At 41.3% G+C, this 16,978-nt stretch overlaps 1 protein-coding gene across 2 annotated transcripts in view; it reads right to left on the bottom strand.

Annotated features, from left to right (window-relative positions):
* Positions 1 to 4,575: 4,575 nt before the first annotated feature.
* Positions 4,576 to 16,978, bottom strand: part of htr4 (5-hydroxytryptamine receptor 4) — a 125,575-nt gene continuing 113,172 nt past the window's right edge. For both annotated transcript variants that reach the window (XM_046324814.1, XM_046324815.1), the window contains one exon: positions 4,576 to 5,819. In XM_046324814.1, coding sequence (XP_046180770.1) covers positions 5,729 to 5,819 — 91 coding nt within the window. In that variant the 3' untranslated portion in view covers positions 4,576 to 5,728. The remainder of the gene's footprint in view (positions 5,820 to 16,978) is intronic.

The raw sequence follows: 16,978 nt of genomic DNA, 5'->3' as shown, positions 1-16,978 counted from the left end.
TTTTTCTATTTTTAAATGAAACATGGCTTGATCCTCACAGGGAGGGAGGGAATGATGAATGGGCTCTGAAACTCCTCCACGAGACAATCAGGGAGAGACATTGTTCAGTTGCCATGCAATAATTATACGGTTGGCTTCTGCATGGTGCTTGATAACTGTTAGGGACCAAGAATCCTCTTTGTAATCAGGCCAAACTGTGAACTCCACAGGCATTAGAGCTGAAGTTCTACTGGCTCAACGATTTTGTAGAAAATACTTGATGAAGCTTGTATCATCAATGTCGGTTAACCTCGGCATGGTAATGGAAATCAATAGATAACTGTTTCCATTTAAACTTAAGTTTATCTCAAAACAATATTGTTTGAGGAGCAAACAACTCTCTCCAAATTATATTCACACTGAATAGACTGAGAAATAAATGACGGAATGTCAGGTATGAGAAATAAAGAGGAAGTAGATCAAATCAATAAGCAGGAAATGAGTCTCTGCATGCTAAGTCCAATCAGCTTCAGAAAGGAAAAACCTCCTTGACTTTGCCAATGTGATTGCTTATTGAGAAAGGTTTTGTATATCCTGGAACCAGTTGTATCTGTGCTAGCTGCCAAACAGTTTTTTCTATGGTGGTATAATAGGCCAACCTGTCATTGCACTGTAAAATTAATCTACAGCAGGATGCCTCATACTGTAGTTTAGTGTGAGTGTGAGTGTGTATGTGAGCTTATGCATAGAGTGTCAGGATACACAGTAAATACATTTTAAAGCAAAGAAGCAGACGAAGAAAGAAGGAGTCTACGTTCTGTGTCAGGCACATAGACTACTGTAGTCCAGAATGGGGAGACAAAACCCCAAGGTGGCAAGTCCATCTGTTAAACCAGTTATGTAAAACGTTGTTGCTTTGACATCTGCAAGATATTGCGATTCTGTAATGGTTTCCATCTGATTTAAACATGCCATCGTGTGATGAGGCTCACGTCTGTCTGTCATAAGTCTGTCTGGGAACCAGGATGTGTGGTACTTGTCTGTCAAAGGTCTGCTGGTAACCAAGCTGAGCCATATGGTCACCAGCTTTGGGACCAGAATGACGGCAGCAACCCATCTTGTACAAGAACCTACATGTTTGCTGACCCATGTGTGTGATTTGGTTAGCGTTAACATTACTGTACAGCTAAGGAGACATTCATGTGACGTTATGCTAACATGACTAGCATAATTACTGACCCATGGGACTCCAATGTAGAACATGATGATAAGAGGAACACACACGTACGTTTGCTTTTACCTGGTACATGAGGTATCCTTATTCTAAGGACTCTCAGTCAGATGCATCCCCCATGTACTGAGAGGTTGGAAGTGACGCATACCATTCATCTTGTATTGGCTGAAGGAGAAATGAGCTCCGGCTTTCTGAATCAACAGGCTGTATTCTAACTGGACTGGAACTGAGGGCCATTGCTTATGGGAAAAGGGCAAAAGGTCCCAACCTATGTTACCTGCTCTATTCACTATTATATAACAAACCAGGCAGCCAATCCCTCCCTCACTGATTCTGTGGAGAGGGAGAGACTTTTTTTTTCTTTTTTCTTTTTAGCATTTGGAGCTAACAGGAATTGTTTATGGAGTGTTTGAAGGACGTTATTATCTGTAATGTAAATGACTAGCATGCTCTCTATCAGAGCCAGGTGACGCCAAAAGGAAACCTGACACCAGGGATTAGTAACGTCTCTCCGCCTTCAATTATCATTCATTATCATTTATTAAAGCTGTCACATAGCAACAGAAAAAGTCATCCACATTATAGCTCCCGGACAGAGAAGAAGCCAGAGTACATGAAAATAGTGACCCATCTTTCTTCCATCAAAAGAAATACTGAGTGTTATTACAAAAGTTTATTCTTCAACCACCTTGTTGGGAGATTTACTGTAGAGCACCTTCATGCTGTGAGCTTGCTCTGCCTTCAGGGCAGCTTTCAGAGGCGACACCCTAAGAGTCGTGGTGACGGTGACGAAATGACGAAAACGGAAAAAGGATTGAACCAAAATGTCCAAACCGTAAGGGAATGTATGGCTTTGAGATACAACTCTTTCTATGACGTTGTTGCATCTAGATCAACTTTTAAAAGGCAATGCTTTGTTTCGATTTAAAAGTACCAATATGTACCAACATGTATGTTAAAAGGCAATGCTTTGTTGAGATTTAAAAGTACCAACATGTACCAACATGTATGTTTTAAATTGACTTAACAAAAATGGTTTGTTGAAACTGCACATTTAATTTTTTTCTTCCTCATCGTCTAATATCTCCCCAGATGAGTTATGTACGATTGACTTGATCTGCCTATTATAGTTGTAGCTCTATGTGAGGTGCAGTCCCTTGCCTTTCGCCTCTTGACAACTGACCTCAAAGCTCAGCCTCTCTCAAGACCCATTTATAGGTGTTAACATGCGTCCTGTGTCCAGATCATCTCCACATTCTGATTGTACCCACATTTCCAGACAGGTATGGACGGTTCAAAGACTTTGATCAGATCTTATGAGTGTAAACGGACAAGATCAGGACGAAGGATGCATGTTAGCTGCAGGTATAAATGGGGCTTCAGATGTCCTGAGTATGCAGAGTCTGGGGGTGTTAGAATACACCACAGGGACTAGAAGATGGCTGTGATCACTAATGAACAGGTGAATCATTGAATATATCATCACTTTGACCTTTTACGTACGTGTATGTTATCCACAAAGGATTAAAAGGAGCTCCTACTGGACAAAGCAATGAATTACCACACTTCCCATTATCAGCTGTCAAATACACACTAGTGGATGGTTCTCCTTTCAAATCTACCTCTTGCATGTAAAGTACTATAGTAAACATGAAAGGTGTGTTATTAACACAGGAGGTTGTCATTTTTAAATCTCTACAGGCAGTATTCTAATTCTGGACTATCAACCACCAACACATAATGTACCATGTCGATCACATAGCTTTATATTCCAGGTGTCATGGTAACCGCCAGGCCCGGGGGAGTGTGTATGCAGAATCCTGTACCTATTATCACAAACAAAACATGATGGGACACACTTCTTAGTTTGGCTGAAATTATTATGGTGGCCACGTGCACTGAAAACTGGCAATAGAATGTTGTGATGTACAAGGTTTATAAACATCTTGAACATAACAAAGCTCAATCAACAGCTGTATGAGACTGCATCAGTCGTAGTATATGGTAGCATACATGTTCAGCCTTTACCATTATACTGTGCTGGAAGGATAGGCCAGCAGAGCTACTGGAATGGAGAATATTAAGTCATTATAATTGCCCACTGAACAGACACAGACTCATTTTACACTCTTTGCAGAAAAATACATCACTATTTAAACTTTAAAATCTCAGAAACAGAAGCCTGACAGAACGATGCATAATCTGCTTCATTGGCTGAATTCACTTCCTAAAAAACACAAACACAAAATAAAATATACAAATGAAATGTTAAGATAGTTCACGGACAAACATTATGTTGCATTGTTTGTACAAAGTGCACGGTCTTACGCACAAAAGGAATCATTTGAGAAGATGTTTACATAATTAGAATGGATTATACACATTGTAGTTACTTTTATATTCATCTTTTTTTTTTCAAATGACATAACAGAATTTTCTGAATGTATCACCAAAAATAAAAAATATTAAATTAAATTAAATCCTCAGGATGAATGAAAAGGAAAGTTAATAACTTAAGTGATCAAAATACCTATTCATGGTTTACATCATGTTGGTCTCGGGAAAATCAACTGATGAGAAGACTATGGAATAATCTTTTTACATTATCATCTATATTTTACAAAAGTGCTAGTGCTTCAATTAAGGAAGAGGTCACAGTGAGTGAAATCGATTTTTTAAAAGGAGAATTTTAAAAAACGAACACAAAAACATTGTTTTGATGTCTGTAGCGGGAGGGTATAGCACTGTAAATGCTCTGCCTATATATTATAAATACATTTAGCTGTCAGTTACTGCAGGAAAAAACAAGTACATTTATATCGACCAATACCCTCTGGAATAGCAGAACTGTCAAAACCTTCCCCTGAAAAGTATAAATATTCCTAAAATAAAATACATTTATTATTATTACTTCTCGTGAATCTCCAGGGGAACGATTGAATCCAAGGACAGGATGAAAGAGTGCGTGACTGAAGTTTCAGTTTCGTAAGGAGGAAGACGGGACGAATGTAATGACTAATGGCTTAATGCTTCTGGACACTGTGTAACACACTTGACCCTGCCGTCAACACCGCACTCTGAGACATCTGAATGGTCATCTACATTCTGTGCATTACAGAAACATGAGGACCGTACTGTCAGCCCACCAAAAGCAGATATCTACAAAGGTTGGACATTTCATCAGGAAGTTCAACCAACAGGGTCATTTAGTTTTGAATGTGTGTTTAACAGGATGGATGTGTGGGGGAAAATACAGTTGGTATGTCTGTTGGTTGATCTCTTTACATTGCTTACTGAAAGTAAATATTCCCAGTGCTTTGGACAGAAAATATAATTAACTGAACTACTGGTCCTCTACTGAACTACTGGTCCTCTATTTATTTAGAAAATTAAATGCTGGCTTTGGTGGCGAATACCTTACATGAGCTAGACCTCATTGGTAGCCTACTGAAGGACTCAGAAAGTGGATTGGTTTGCTCTGAAATTGCACAGGAAAATAACCTAAGTGAAAAAGCCAATGTTTACATTTCAGGTGCAAGTAAACATTGACTGAAGTGCTGTGTATACAGTTCAAGGATACCTTTGATTGTTTATGAATATAAAATGAATGAAAATGTGAGTACATTCTGGCACATGTTTACAGGCTACTGTTAGTCATGTATAAGACATTGGATGTTACTGTGGACTGGACTAAACACACGTGATGTTGAGAGCGGCACTTCAAAAAGCAGAGGACATGATCTCAAGTATGCACACACGTACTGTACAGAGTACGGTAGTATACTACCACACAGCAGCAGTAGGAGGCAAAATACTGTGACCAAGATTACTCCAGCAACCAGAACTTTTTAAAAGCTTTCATGGAAACATGTCCATCTTATTGCATGGTCCATCCTTGTATACATCTGAGAGATGAGTCATGACAGGGAAGGGATGAATCCTTTATATATTTTAGCAGCTAATAATACTCATCAAGAGTCGGTCAAGAGCTGAATTACTTCATACTTTACCGTAGGTGTGTTCAATTACTTTCTATCCCTTTCGGCTTTTGAAGATTGTGCAGAACATCAAGAGAAAGTAGGCTGCTAGTGATTGAGTACAGGGCACCAATGACAGGGAGAGATAAGAAACCTTTACATTTTTTAAATTAGAACATTTCAAGTTAATGCTTCATTCTAAGTGACTCTAAGCCTTACTGAAACATTCTCTCTTCTAACGGAGCTATAGTGGATCAGAGAGATTTGGAGTGTTGTCCTTCAAGGAAATATGGAAGGACATATCTTAAAACCAAGTTCATATCAAATAGCTTTGGCAACATTGTCCACCTTGTAGTGTTCAACATTCCATAATCAAATCCTGCTACTAAGAATGAAGTCCGGAGACGTTGTCGAGTCGGCTGTCTCTCAGTTGGAGAGGCTGTTTTAGAATGACCCCCTCTAGGGATGGTTCTGACCCAGTCCCTGTCTCATCCTGCATGGGGAGGTGTCTGTCTGACTGTCTATCTGTCTGTGGTTGTCAGAAGCAGGACTCCTGTGACTCTGTGTCCTCTCTTTGCAACGACTGCTTTTCCTGTTCAATGTGGTTTCCATTATGCAGGGCAGCATACCTGAAATGATACGAAACACAGAATGTAACATTAGTTTCAAAGTGACATGGGGTTATCATTCAATGTGCTTCAATATTTTGATATGTATCAACATTCCTGAGACACACACAGCACACAGATTACAGAAAGTGCATAACAATATATTTCATTTAGGATCCACTGTTTTACTGAAATTATAGCCAACCCTGGAACGGAGAGAGGTATTGTTGAGTAACTTATTTCCCACATAAAGAGAGCCGCACGTCTCTACTGCCAGGTTCAAGCAGTCTGGTTAACATGAAGCTCTGGGATGACAGTACATTGGGTTTGGCTCTGAGGAGATGAACCATACTTTCTCTTCTCTGTGGTTGTTGTTGGCAGCAATACAGGAGTGGAACTACAGTGAAACCTTAACTGGTTCCCGAAGGGCCATGGTCAACCAGGATTAGTGAGGAAGCTATACTGTAGTCAGAGTGCTTTATAACGACCATGTACAGATATACTGTTCAGTATACAACTATACCCCTCCAATTATACGATGTGACATGAACACGTGGGATGTAAGGCTGAGTCAAGACAGTGAGACTCCTACTTGAGATGACAACTCTCCCTTTCACCATCTGGCAACATGAGAACTTGAAGATACACCAGATTGGCATATAGGCAGACATTTAGACTTTAATGGATGACTGAAATAGTGTCATGTTGAAGAATGGAGACGATAAAGAATGATGATTTAAAACCATCGAGCTGCACATTTTAGTCATGCCATCAATTGACTTTGACAAGTTTAGGGCCACAGATGTTTTCTTAATCGTCATTTCTCCGGACACGGTGACTCTCAGATGAGGAAGGTGATGATCAACTGTTTCATATGGAGTTCAATTTCAGGGATGTTTTGCACGGATCATCTCCCCGCAAAGGACATAAAATCAGAAATTAGCATGAACTCCCATTTACTGTAATGTGGTCATACATTCACTTGACTCATATAACATTCTATTGAGGAAAATTGAGACATTTCTTGACATTGTCCAAGGCTTTGGAAAAGCAGTCAAATGACCATGCTATAGGACTATGTCTGCATGATTGAAAGGCTTGTCCAGAAATAACCTCTCTTTCACTTCATATTTGGAAATCATATGAAAGGAGTTGTAATGGGGGTGGTTGTAGAGGGAGAATTTGAATCCTATTAACCCAAAGACCAATTAAAGCCTGTGGTTTTAATGTCTAACATGCTGACCAGACCGGTGTGTAAGCGTTGCAAAATACATTTTGAAATCCACGTTATTCAATTATTGCACCCACAGTGCCCGCGCGCACCAACGAACGTCTAAAATAGAAGTCATTTCGATTTCTGATGCAGATCGCTCTGCAAGTCCTGCCTCTCCCATCTCCTCATTGGTTTATAGAAGCAGGTACCCATTTGCCATCTCCTCATTGGTTATACCCACGTGGGTGATTGAAAGACAAACTGTTTTGCCGGTCGTTGTGGTAATACTATGAAAGTTTAGATGCCAATCACCATATAAGTTCAAAGATTAAAAAGGCTGGAAGGAGGAGAGATGACTAGAAATGATTCGGTTGACTGTTTTATGTGTGGATTAATTGTCGGAGTAGAGGACCTTGTGCATTTCAGGTAAAAGAACAACTCAATGTTTATATCCCAGGACAAATTATCTAGCAACAGCAAGCTAGCTAAATAGGACAAACTAGCTAGCATGTGCAAGCTCACTAGCTAAATTGCCATACACGTTTAATGCTTTTCAACCTGTCCCCAAATGAATGTAATTGGTTCAGAGTTTGATTTGATATTTTAAACTGCGTGTCGTAATCACGTTTGGTGTGGGGTGACAAAATACATTTATGCACAATGGCGCACGATGGCGTGTGCGCCAGTTTGAGTTGTGTTAAACATGGGTATAATTTTAATGAGGCCAGTTGCATCGGTCAAGATAGACACCACATTTAAACCAATGGCATCTTGGATTTTATTTCCAACCAAGGGTTTCAGAATGATATTCATATACTGGTAAGGCAATATTCAATAAGGTAAGGTAATTGACTCTAATAAATGAATAAAGCAAAATCCTGGATTGGCAGAATTATGGGTGATACCATTACATTAAAAATCATACTCACTAAATTACATTTTAAACGTGCAAAACAGAAATTCATCAAACAGATGATAAAGAAAGACCATTTGGAAACCATATAATGAGTGATTTCTCTGGAGTAAATTGCTTACACAGAAGTGAATTAAATATTTCATTGTAATGTAGACTCACTGTCTCATTAGAAGATGTTTTCATAAACAACCAAACCAAAGGTGATTCCTGCTTAGAAATTGGCCGTGAAATGTACCTTCAAAAAAACTCAGACTCTCTAATGTTCCGGAATTTAGCAGAAACCAAAATTGCTGCCACATTGCAGTGTTTAACCCAACAAGTGCTACCACCTACCCACAAAAAGGACCACAGACTGAACGGAAGATGATGACGCTGCTCCTAATGGATCACATGCTCTGGAACCACATGACTGTGTTCGAGGGGCAGATCCTCTTTTTATCTGTGTCCCTATATCAGCCCCTCAGGTCCTAGGCCTTTGTCTCAGAGTATGAGTGCTGATCTAGGATCAGTTTCATCTTTTATGATTGTATGGACAGATCCTAGATCAGCCCTCCTACTCTGAGATGCTTTGTGGATACGGGCCAGGCCCTAAGCTCTATATACTAAGGATGGGGCTACAGAAACACATACGCTGCCATAGGCCAGAGCCCCTGCCGTGTTTCTGTCTCTGTCTGTCTGTCTGACCTTCCTTCCGCTTGACTGGGATGTCTCTGCTGCCCACTCTCCACTGCTCTCTCCCTGACTTAACACCTAACACTTAACCGCTCTTTTCACCAACCAAGTCATATGGCTGGATGTTGGTCTTTCAAGCCAAGGCTGACTACATACAGTACATCTCATCTATTCATGGTCTTCAGTTTGTCCTCATGTATGCATGCTCACATGATCTATCGTGTTGGAATGGTAGCCTCAATCTCCATAATTACACAAACAAAACAATCTATGACATCAGTGAGCTCAGATCAGATATTTAGCCTACTCTACTTTCACTAGTAGTGTGTGTATTGTAAATACCTTTGAAAAGACTGACATTTTAATACAATCAATCTAAAACATCCTCAGGCTTCCTGAATCCAATAGCGTTACTTGGCCAAATTTACAAATAAGAACAAATACCTGCCTTATTGTACCTGCTCTGTATTCAAACTAGCGCTGGATGATCAAAGATGTGTTAAAGACATCCAACTCAGCTCTCATCTTATTGGTAATAATGGCTCTTTACCACTGACTACAGCATAGCAGCCACTTAGATTTGATCACAGCAGTCAAGTGTTTGATCTGTGCCATATGCTGCACTGTGGGATAGACGCTTCTTGCCCAGGGACCCACACACTACAGAGACCACAACCTACTCCATACTGTGAACTGTAGAATACTGCCAATCACATACACTGAGAGTAGAAGGCTGGCAACTCTATTAGGAATTATTGTATACAATTGCAGCTACTCTGGTAGAGGATGGCAGTTCAAAGTGAACTCCATAATTTACTGTAAGAGGGATTTAACTTCTCAACTTTGACCCAGTAGAATAAATCTGGATCATTTTGGATGAACACCTTTGTTCGGAGATTGACTAAACAGTTGGACATCAGTTTGAAAATATAAACTGTGAAATGAAATGACCGGGAAAACTAAACAACAAGAAAGAGAAAAAGGATTAGATCAAAACATGTTCTCGATTTAGTTTTTCTGGTTACCTTGGGAACATCAGAGTGAAGAATAAAAACACTGCTATAGATTGTCCTCCTGCTAAGGACCAGGAGCCTTCTCACTGAGCTGTATGGGATTAGTTAGAAAAGTAAAACCCAGATAACTTGCACCTCTTGGTGATCTGCAATCCTGCAATTCCAAGCTTCCTTTGCAGGGGGAGAGGAAATCTATTATATACTAATCTACTCCAACATGTTCTAGTTCACACCAGGGCACAGGGAGGGCATCAGGGCACAGCAGGAACAGCATCCCTTCATTTCACTGGGGCTCATATTCCACTTGTCATTCTCCAGAAGAGGGACAGGCAGGGCGGCAGGGGGTCACGGGGCAGGGGGCCCCAGATTTGACTTGAATGATACCAGCCTGATTAAGTGAGCTATTGTCTCTCTAGGGATGCAGGCTGAATTAATGATACTCCGCCTCAGCCACTACCCACTGTTGTTTCTAGTATTTATGTATGCCGTCGCAGTAGCCCTTTCCTGCAGTCAAATTACCTAGTGGCTTCATGGGTGAAATGCTCTTAATATTTTGAATAATTTCATAATTAATACACCATTTTTGTTGTTCTGAAATGTCAATCAGTTTTGTTATATTTCAGTGTTCTGTGATGTATATAAAGTATAACATATAATATTGGGATGGAAACTCAAAATTGGGTATGATTTAGCCGACTGTAGTAATTAACATAGGAATCTCTTTTTGAAGAAAGACTTAAATGAGACGTTCCATCATACAGATTGCCGATATGCTAGTCTGGATATAGACATGGAGCTCCATCATACAGAATTCCCAAACTGTATGCTAGTCTTGATATAGACACGGAGCTCCATCATACAGAATTCCCATACTGTATGCTAGTCTGGATATAGACATGGAGCTCCATCATACAGAATTCCCAAACTGTATGCTAGTCTGGATATAGACATGGAGCTCCATCATACAGAATTCCCAAACTGTATGCTAGTCTTGATATAGACACGGAGCTCCATCATACAGAATTCCCATACTGTATGCTAGGCTGGATATAGACATGGAGCTCCATCATACAGAATTCCCAAACTGTATGCTAGTCTGGATATAGACACGGAGCTCCATCATACAGAATTCCCATACTGTATGCTAGTCTGGATATAGACACGGAGCTCCATCATACAGAATGCCCATACTGTATGCTAGTCTGGATATAGACACGGAGCTCCGTCATACAGAATGCCCATACTGTATGCTAGTCTGGATATAGACACGGAGCTCCATCATACAGAATGCCCAAACTGTATGCTAGTCTGGATATAGACACAGAGCTCCATCATAAGAAATACCATACTGTATTCTAGTCTGGATATAGACACGGAGCTCCATCATACAGAGTTCCTATACTGTATGTTAGTCTGGATATAGACACGGAGCTCCATCGTACAGAATTACCATAAGCTAGTCTGGATATAGACACGGAGCTCCTTCATACAGAATTCCCATACTGTATTCTAGTCTGGATATAGACACGGAGCTCCATCATACAGAATTCCTATACTGTATGTTAGTCTGGATATAGACACGGAGTTCCATCATACAGAATTCCCATAAGCTAGTCTGGATGTAGACATGAAGCTCCATCATACAGAATTCCCATACGGTATGCTAGTCTGGATATAGACATGGAGCTCCATCATACAGAATTCCCATACTGTAGGCTAGTCTGGATATAGACACGGAGCTCCTTCATACAGAATTCCCATACTGTATTCTAGTCTGGATATAGACACGGAGCTCCATCATACAGAATGCCCATACTGTATGCTAGTCTGGATATAGACACAGAGCTCCATCATACAGAATTCCTATACTATATGCTTGTCTGGATATAGACATGCAGCTCCATCATACAGAATTTCTATACTGTATGCTGGTCTGGATATAGACATGCAGCTCCATCATACAGAATTCCTATACTGTATGCTTGTCTGGATATAGACATGCAGCTCCATCATACAGAATGCCCATAAGCTAGTCTGGATATAGACATGGAGCTCCATCATACAGAATTCCCATATTGTATGCTAGCCTGGATATAGACATGCAGCTCCATCATACTGAATTCCCATATTGTATGCTAGTCTGGATATAGACATGCAGCTCCATCAGACAGAGTTCCCATATTGTATGCTAGTCTGGATGTAGACATGCAGCTCCAAAAAGGGCCCAGTGCCAGCCTGGCAGGGCTGTGGGGAGAAGTTAAGCAGTGTGATTGATCTCTAAGTGAAGGGCCCAAGGTACGGACAGCTCGCTGGCTAGACTTGCACGCACACAATCAGGGCCAGACAGGCTGGCTAACACACAGGGCAGACAGCTGTGGGTGTCCAGGCTAGCTAACACACAGGGCAGACAGCTGTGGGTGTCCAGGCTAGCTAACACACAGGGCAGACAGCTGTGGGTGTCCAGGCTAGCTAACTCACAGGGCAGACAGCTGTGGGTGTCCAGGCTAGCTAACACACAGGGCAGACAGCTGTGGGTGTCCAGGCTAGCTAACACACAGGGCAGACAGCTGTGGGTGTCCAGGCTAGCTAACACACAGGGCAGACAGCTGTGGGTGTCCAGGCTAGCTAACACACAGGGCAGACAGCTGTGGGTGTCCAGGCTAGCTAACACACAGGGCAGACAGCTGTGGGTGTCCAGGCTAGCTAACTCACAGGGCAGACAGCTGTGGTGGTTGGAGGAATGCTGCTGAACATGCTGAATCTCTCAATGGAACAAAGGTAGAAGGTTGATTACTTTTAGCTGAGTGACGGTTGAGTTGCAGTGGTGCAGCATTCCTGACCTGATTGTTTCTTTGACTGGAATGAGGAGCAGACATGGAGAGAGCAAACATAGAGAGAAGAAAAGTACATACACGTCCCCTGGGAGAGAAGAAGTCTGTGTTTACCTTATACACACCACCCTCTTCAGTTCAGATGGACTGTGTGTGTGTGTGTGTGTGTGTGTGTGTGTGTGTGTGTGTGTGTGTGTGTGTGTGTGTGTGTGTGTGTGTGTGTGTGTGTGTGTGTGTGTGTGTGTGTGTGTGTGTGTGTGTGTGTGTGTGTGTGTGTGTGTGTGTGTGTGTGTGTGTGTGTGTGTGTGTGTGTGTGTGTGTGTGTGTGTGTGTGTGTGTGTGTGAGAGAGAGCGTGTTGAAGCATGAGAATAAGACATAAGGGTACACCTTTGTGTGTGAACATGATTATAAGAGTATGTTGTGGAGTGAAGTGTGCTGTAAATGTGCAAGTCTGATTCCTTTTTGCCTTCACATAAACCAGATAAAAATCTTGCTATAAATTTTCACAGGCCGGCCCCATTGCCTGAGGTTTACATGAGGAAAGCACTAAAGGAAGTCCCTTCCCTTCCATCCCCTAGGGGAAAAAAGAACATCTTCCTCATCACTGTGAGCCACAGAGCCAGAGAATCCAAGGGAAGGGTGAAGAGTGTTGACTCACTTGTTACATCCACTTCAATCAGAGTAGATGAAGGGGAGGAGGATGGTTAAAGAAGGATTTTTAAGCCTTGAGACACGGATTGTATATGTGTACCATTCAGAGGGTGAATGGGCAAGACAAAATATTTAAGTGCCTTTGAACGGGGTATGGTAGTAGGTTCTAGGCGCACCGGTTTGTGTCAAGAACTGCCACGCTGTTGGGTTATTCACACTCAACAGTTTCCTGTTTTGTATCAAGAATGGTCTACCACTGTGGGAAGCATTGGAGTCGTCAGGGGCCGGCATCCCTGTGGAACGCTTTCAACACCTTATAGAGTCGATGCCCAGATTAATTGAGGCTGTTCTGAGGACAAAAGGGGGTGCAACTAAATATTAGGAAGGTGTTCTTAATGTTTTGTCCACTCAGTGCATTTGAACATAGGAAAAGCTAGCAAACACAAGATAGTAAATAACCAGCAGCTGTTTACCTGCTCATAGCTAACAGAAGAGCCTTAGCGTTTATGATTCAGATGGTTAGAACAAATTGGGGTGTTTCATACACAAGTTACTTTTCAAGCTATAAACATTTCCTTTCGTGATAATTTATACATGATGTATTACTATGACAATGAGCAGAGCCCAGTAACTGTACAAATCAAAGGGCTCTGCAAGAAACCTGCAGCTGGACTGTGTCCAATGGAGCCCAGGGTGCTTTCTTTTCGATGTAGAAAAAAATTCACTTCCTACAGTCCATTTAAAGAGGAAAAAGCCTCATATTTATGTGATGCCCTGACAGTGTAAAACAAACATCTTTGAATCATATGTTCGGAGTTACCTAAAAAAATGAAACTCATTGTTAAGGTTGAAACACAGAGAGAGAGAGAGGTTCCGTTCCTGTGAATTCCGTGGTAGAGCTTGTCCTCTACGGCTCAACAATGTTTCCATCAGATAGGCTATGAACTGATTGGTTGGTGCTCTTTTCTGGAACTAGGGGAGCATGTGTTGAATGTCAAGCTTGCACTTGTGTTCTTTAATTCATAAGTCAACTTATATGTCAACTATTAATAAAAAATAAAAAAAATCACAGGTGCATTCATGTTGCCTACATGGTTTTTGTCATAGTCCGTGTAGGTATAGTTGCCACAGGTGGGAGGATGGGTGATATTCTCAACAATTTGTCAAATAAATGTGCTGGCCTAATTCACAATGTGTAAGTGGAAATGTCTATGACATGTAGGCTAAAGTACTGCTGTTGACATAAGAGCCGTCACATGTTGAGAAGGTTCAAGTAAATGCAGTCCTTTCATTCAACGATAAACTAACAGTTGAGAAGCGCTACTCAGATTCCAGCACAAAGACAGGCATGTCCTCCAGAACCCATGCAATGACAGACAGAGCAAAAATGATGTTAAAGGTCCTTAATGCTGAAAACCAGCAGCACCGGGAACTTTACTCATTTAAAACTAATATTAGATTTCACTTTCGGTTTACATACTCTAAAACCCGGTGAATATGTAAAGTTGCACATGCACGTCTTAATAAATCCACTAGTAAAACACGTTTGTTTTGTATGTCAGATTTCAACGTTACCAACATCTTGTAAACTATCCTGTAATCCTGCATGATACCGAGTAAACGGTGTGTTAGCAGTAGTTAGTGACCTTGTATCTGTGTGACTTTATACTTCTGACGACTTGTAACAGGTGATCCTATCAGTGCTACTACTGATACAATCCTCTTGTGAAACACAAGTGTATCACTTTCCTGAACATTGATACACTTGGCATAAAAGGGCACAGCAGATTCACAGGTTTACAAAATTCATCATTCATCCATATTCACCGTGGACATAAAAACAAACATATTTCCACATACTCTATACATATGCATCAAGTAATGATAAGTGAAGTTGCAGATGTCTGCCTGCCTGCGTTGGTGGATGATAGAGCTGGTATTTTAGCACATATGGCAGTACCATTCAAAGAGCTATGACAACCATCATGCTTAATAGCTCTGTAAATGGCGCTGCAATCTGTACCACACTGTATCTGGGCATCTTCTGGCAGGCAAAAGTCAGTCGAGCAACGCAAGAAAAAGGTTAAGTAATCCAGTTATCATGATCTGTCAAGTATCACACTGCTGTTGTCTGAAAGTACTCTTGTCAAGTCTGGATGCAGCAAATTAACACAGAGAATACGACATGATGGGACGGGTATTATAAGTCAGTAGCCAGCGTCTGTTTGCATTTAATTAGAGTTGGGATGTTCAACAGTTGTGCTTTTGAAACAGGAATACAGTCTTCATCTCTTAATGAATTCAACCATCTGTGCAACCCCCCTTTCCGCTCACACATTACACATTTCCTTAATTTCTGAAACAAATGTCTATCTCCCCTTGGGAACAGACAGCTTGACGACACAACTGGTGAGCTCACTGTGTAGAGGATCTCTGTAATTAACCCACTCTGTACTGCCAATCTGTCTTTGGAAGAAGAGGAAGAAGAAACCAGTGAATGAGAGGACAGCTGAGTGGTGGGTAGAAAAAGTCTCTAGATACTCTGTGGTCTGTCCCTCCCGGTTGTACTTTTTTTTAAAGTCTCAAACGGGCTGAGCTGACACTTTAATGCCCTTAAGCTGTCCTTACAGTAAATGTAACAGGTTTAGGGAGCTATATTGACCATTGTGTCAGATGAACCCCTGTGTTGTCAGAGTAAACGGTCCCCACTTCAGTCAAATCTATTCGTCAAATACCCTAGCTGTGTATTCACTTTCACCTTTTGGTGTGTGATGTCTTTGGTTCAATTGTTAAGAAAGCCCTCAAGAAAGTTGTGGAAGTCACTTGACCAATTGTGTCACGCCCTGACCATAGAGAGCTGTTTATTCTCTATGTTGGTTGGGTCGGGGTGTGATTTAGGGTGGGTTATCTAGGGGAATTGTATTTCTATGGCGGCCTGATATGGTTCCCAATCAGAGGCAGCTGTTTATCGTTGTCTCTGATTGGGGATCATATTTAGGTAGCCATTTTCCCATTGTGCTTTGTGGGATCTTGTCTAGATATAGTTGCCAGTGAGCATTTTTATTCGCTTCACGTTTCGGTTGTTTGTTTTGTTGTTTTGTTCTTTGAAGTTTTAATTTCCAAAATAAAGGATGGAAACATACCACCCTGCATCTTGGTCTACTCCTTATGACGAACATGAAAATATGGGACAACACATAGAGTCTATCCTTGAGGGTCCCAGTGTGTTATAGAACATGTCTATTGTTTTCAGATAGCCTATACATTGTGCATTATACTGTCATAAAGCCTCCTTCATTCACGCCGGCAAACTTAACCTAGTAAAACTGACTATCCTACCGATCCTCGACTTCGGCGATGTCATCTACAAAATAGCTTCCAATACTCAGCAAACTAGATTTAGTTTATCACAGTGCCTTATGTTTAGCTACTAAAGCACCTTATACCACCCACCACTGCGAACTGTATGCTCTAGTCGGCTGGCCCTCGCTACATATTCATCGCCAGACCCACTCCAGGTCATCTACAAGTCCATGGTAGGTAAAGCTCCTCATTCTCAGTCCACTGGTCACGATGGCAACACCCAGCACGCGCTCCAGCAGGTGTATCTCACTGATCATCCCTGAAGCCAACACCTAATTTGGCCACCTTTCCTTCCAGTTCTCTGCTGCCTGTGACTGGAACCAATTGCAAAATCGCTGAAGTTGGAGACTTTTATTTCCCTCACGAACTTTAAACATCTGCTATCTGAGCAGCTAACCGATCGCTGCAGCTGTACATAGTCCATCTGTAAATAGCCCACCCAATTTACCTACCTCATCCCCATACTGTTTTTATAAATTTATTTTTCTGCTGTATTGCACACCAGTATCTCTACTTGCAC

Source organism: Oncorhynchus gorbuscha, linkage group LG23, assembly GCF_021184085.1.
Source record: "Oncorhynchus gorbuscha isolate QuinsamMale2020 ecotype Even-year linkage group LG23, OgorEven_v1.0, whole genome shotgun sequence".
Taxonomy (NCBI): Eukaryota; Metazoa; Chordata; class Actinopteri; order Salmoniformes; family Salmonidae; genus Oncorhynchus; species Oncorhynchus gorbuscha.
The sequence above is the reverse complement of the archived record's forward strand: the minus strand, read 5'-3'. Positions and strand labels throughout refer to the sequence as shown.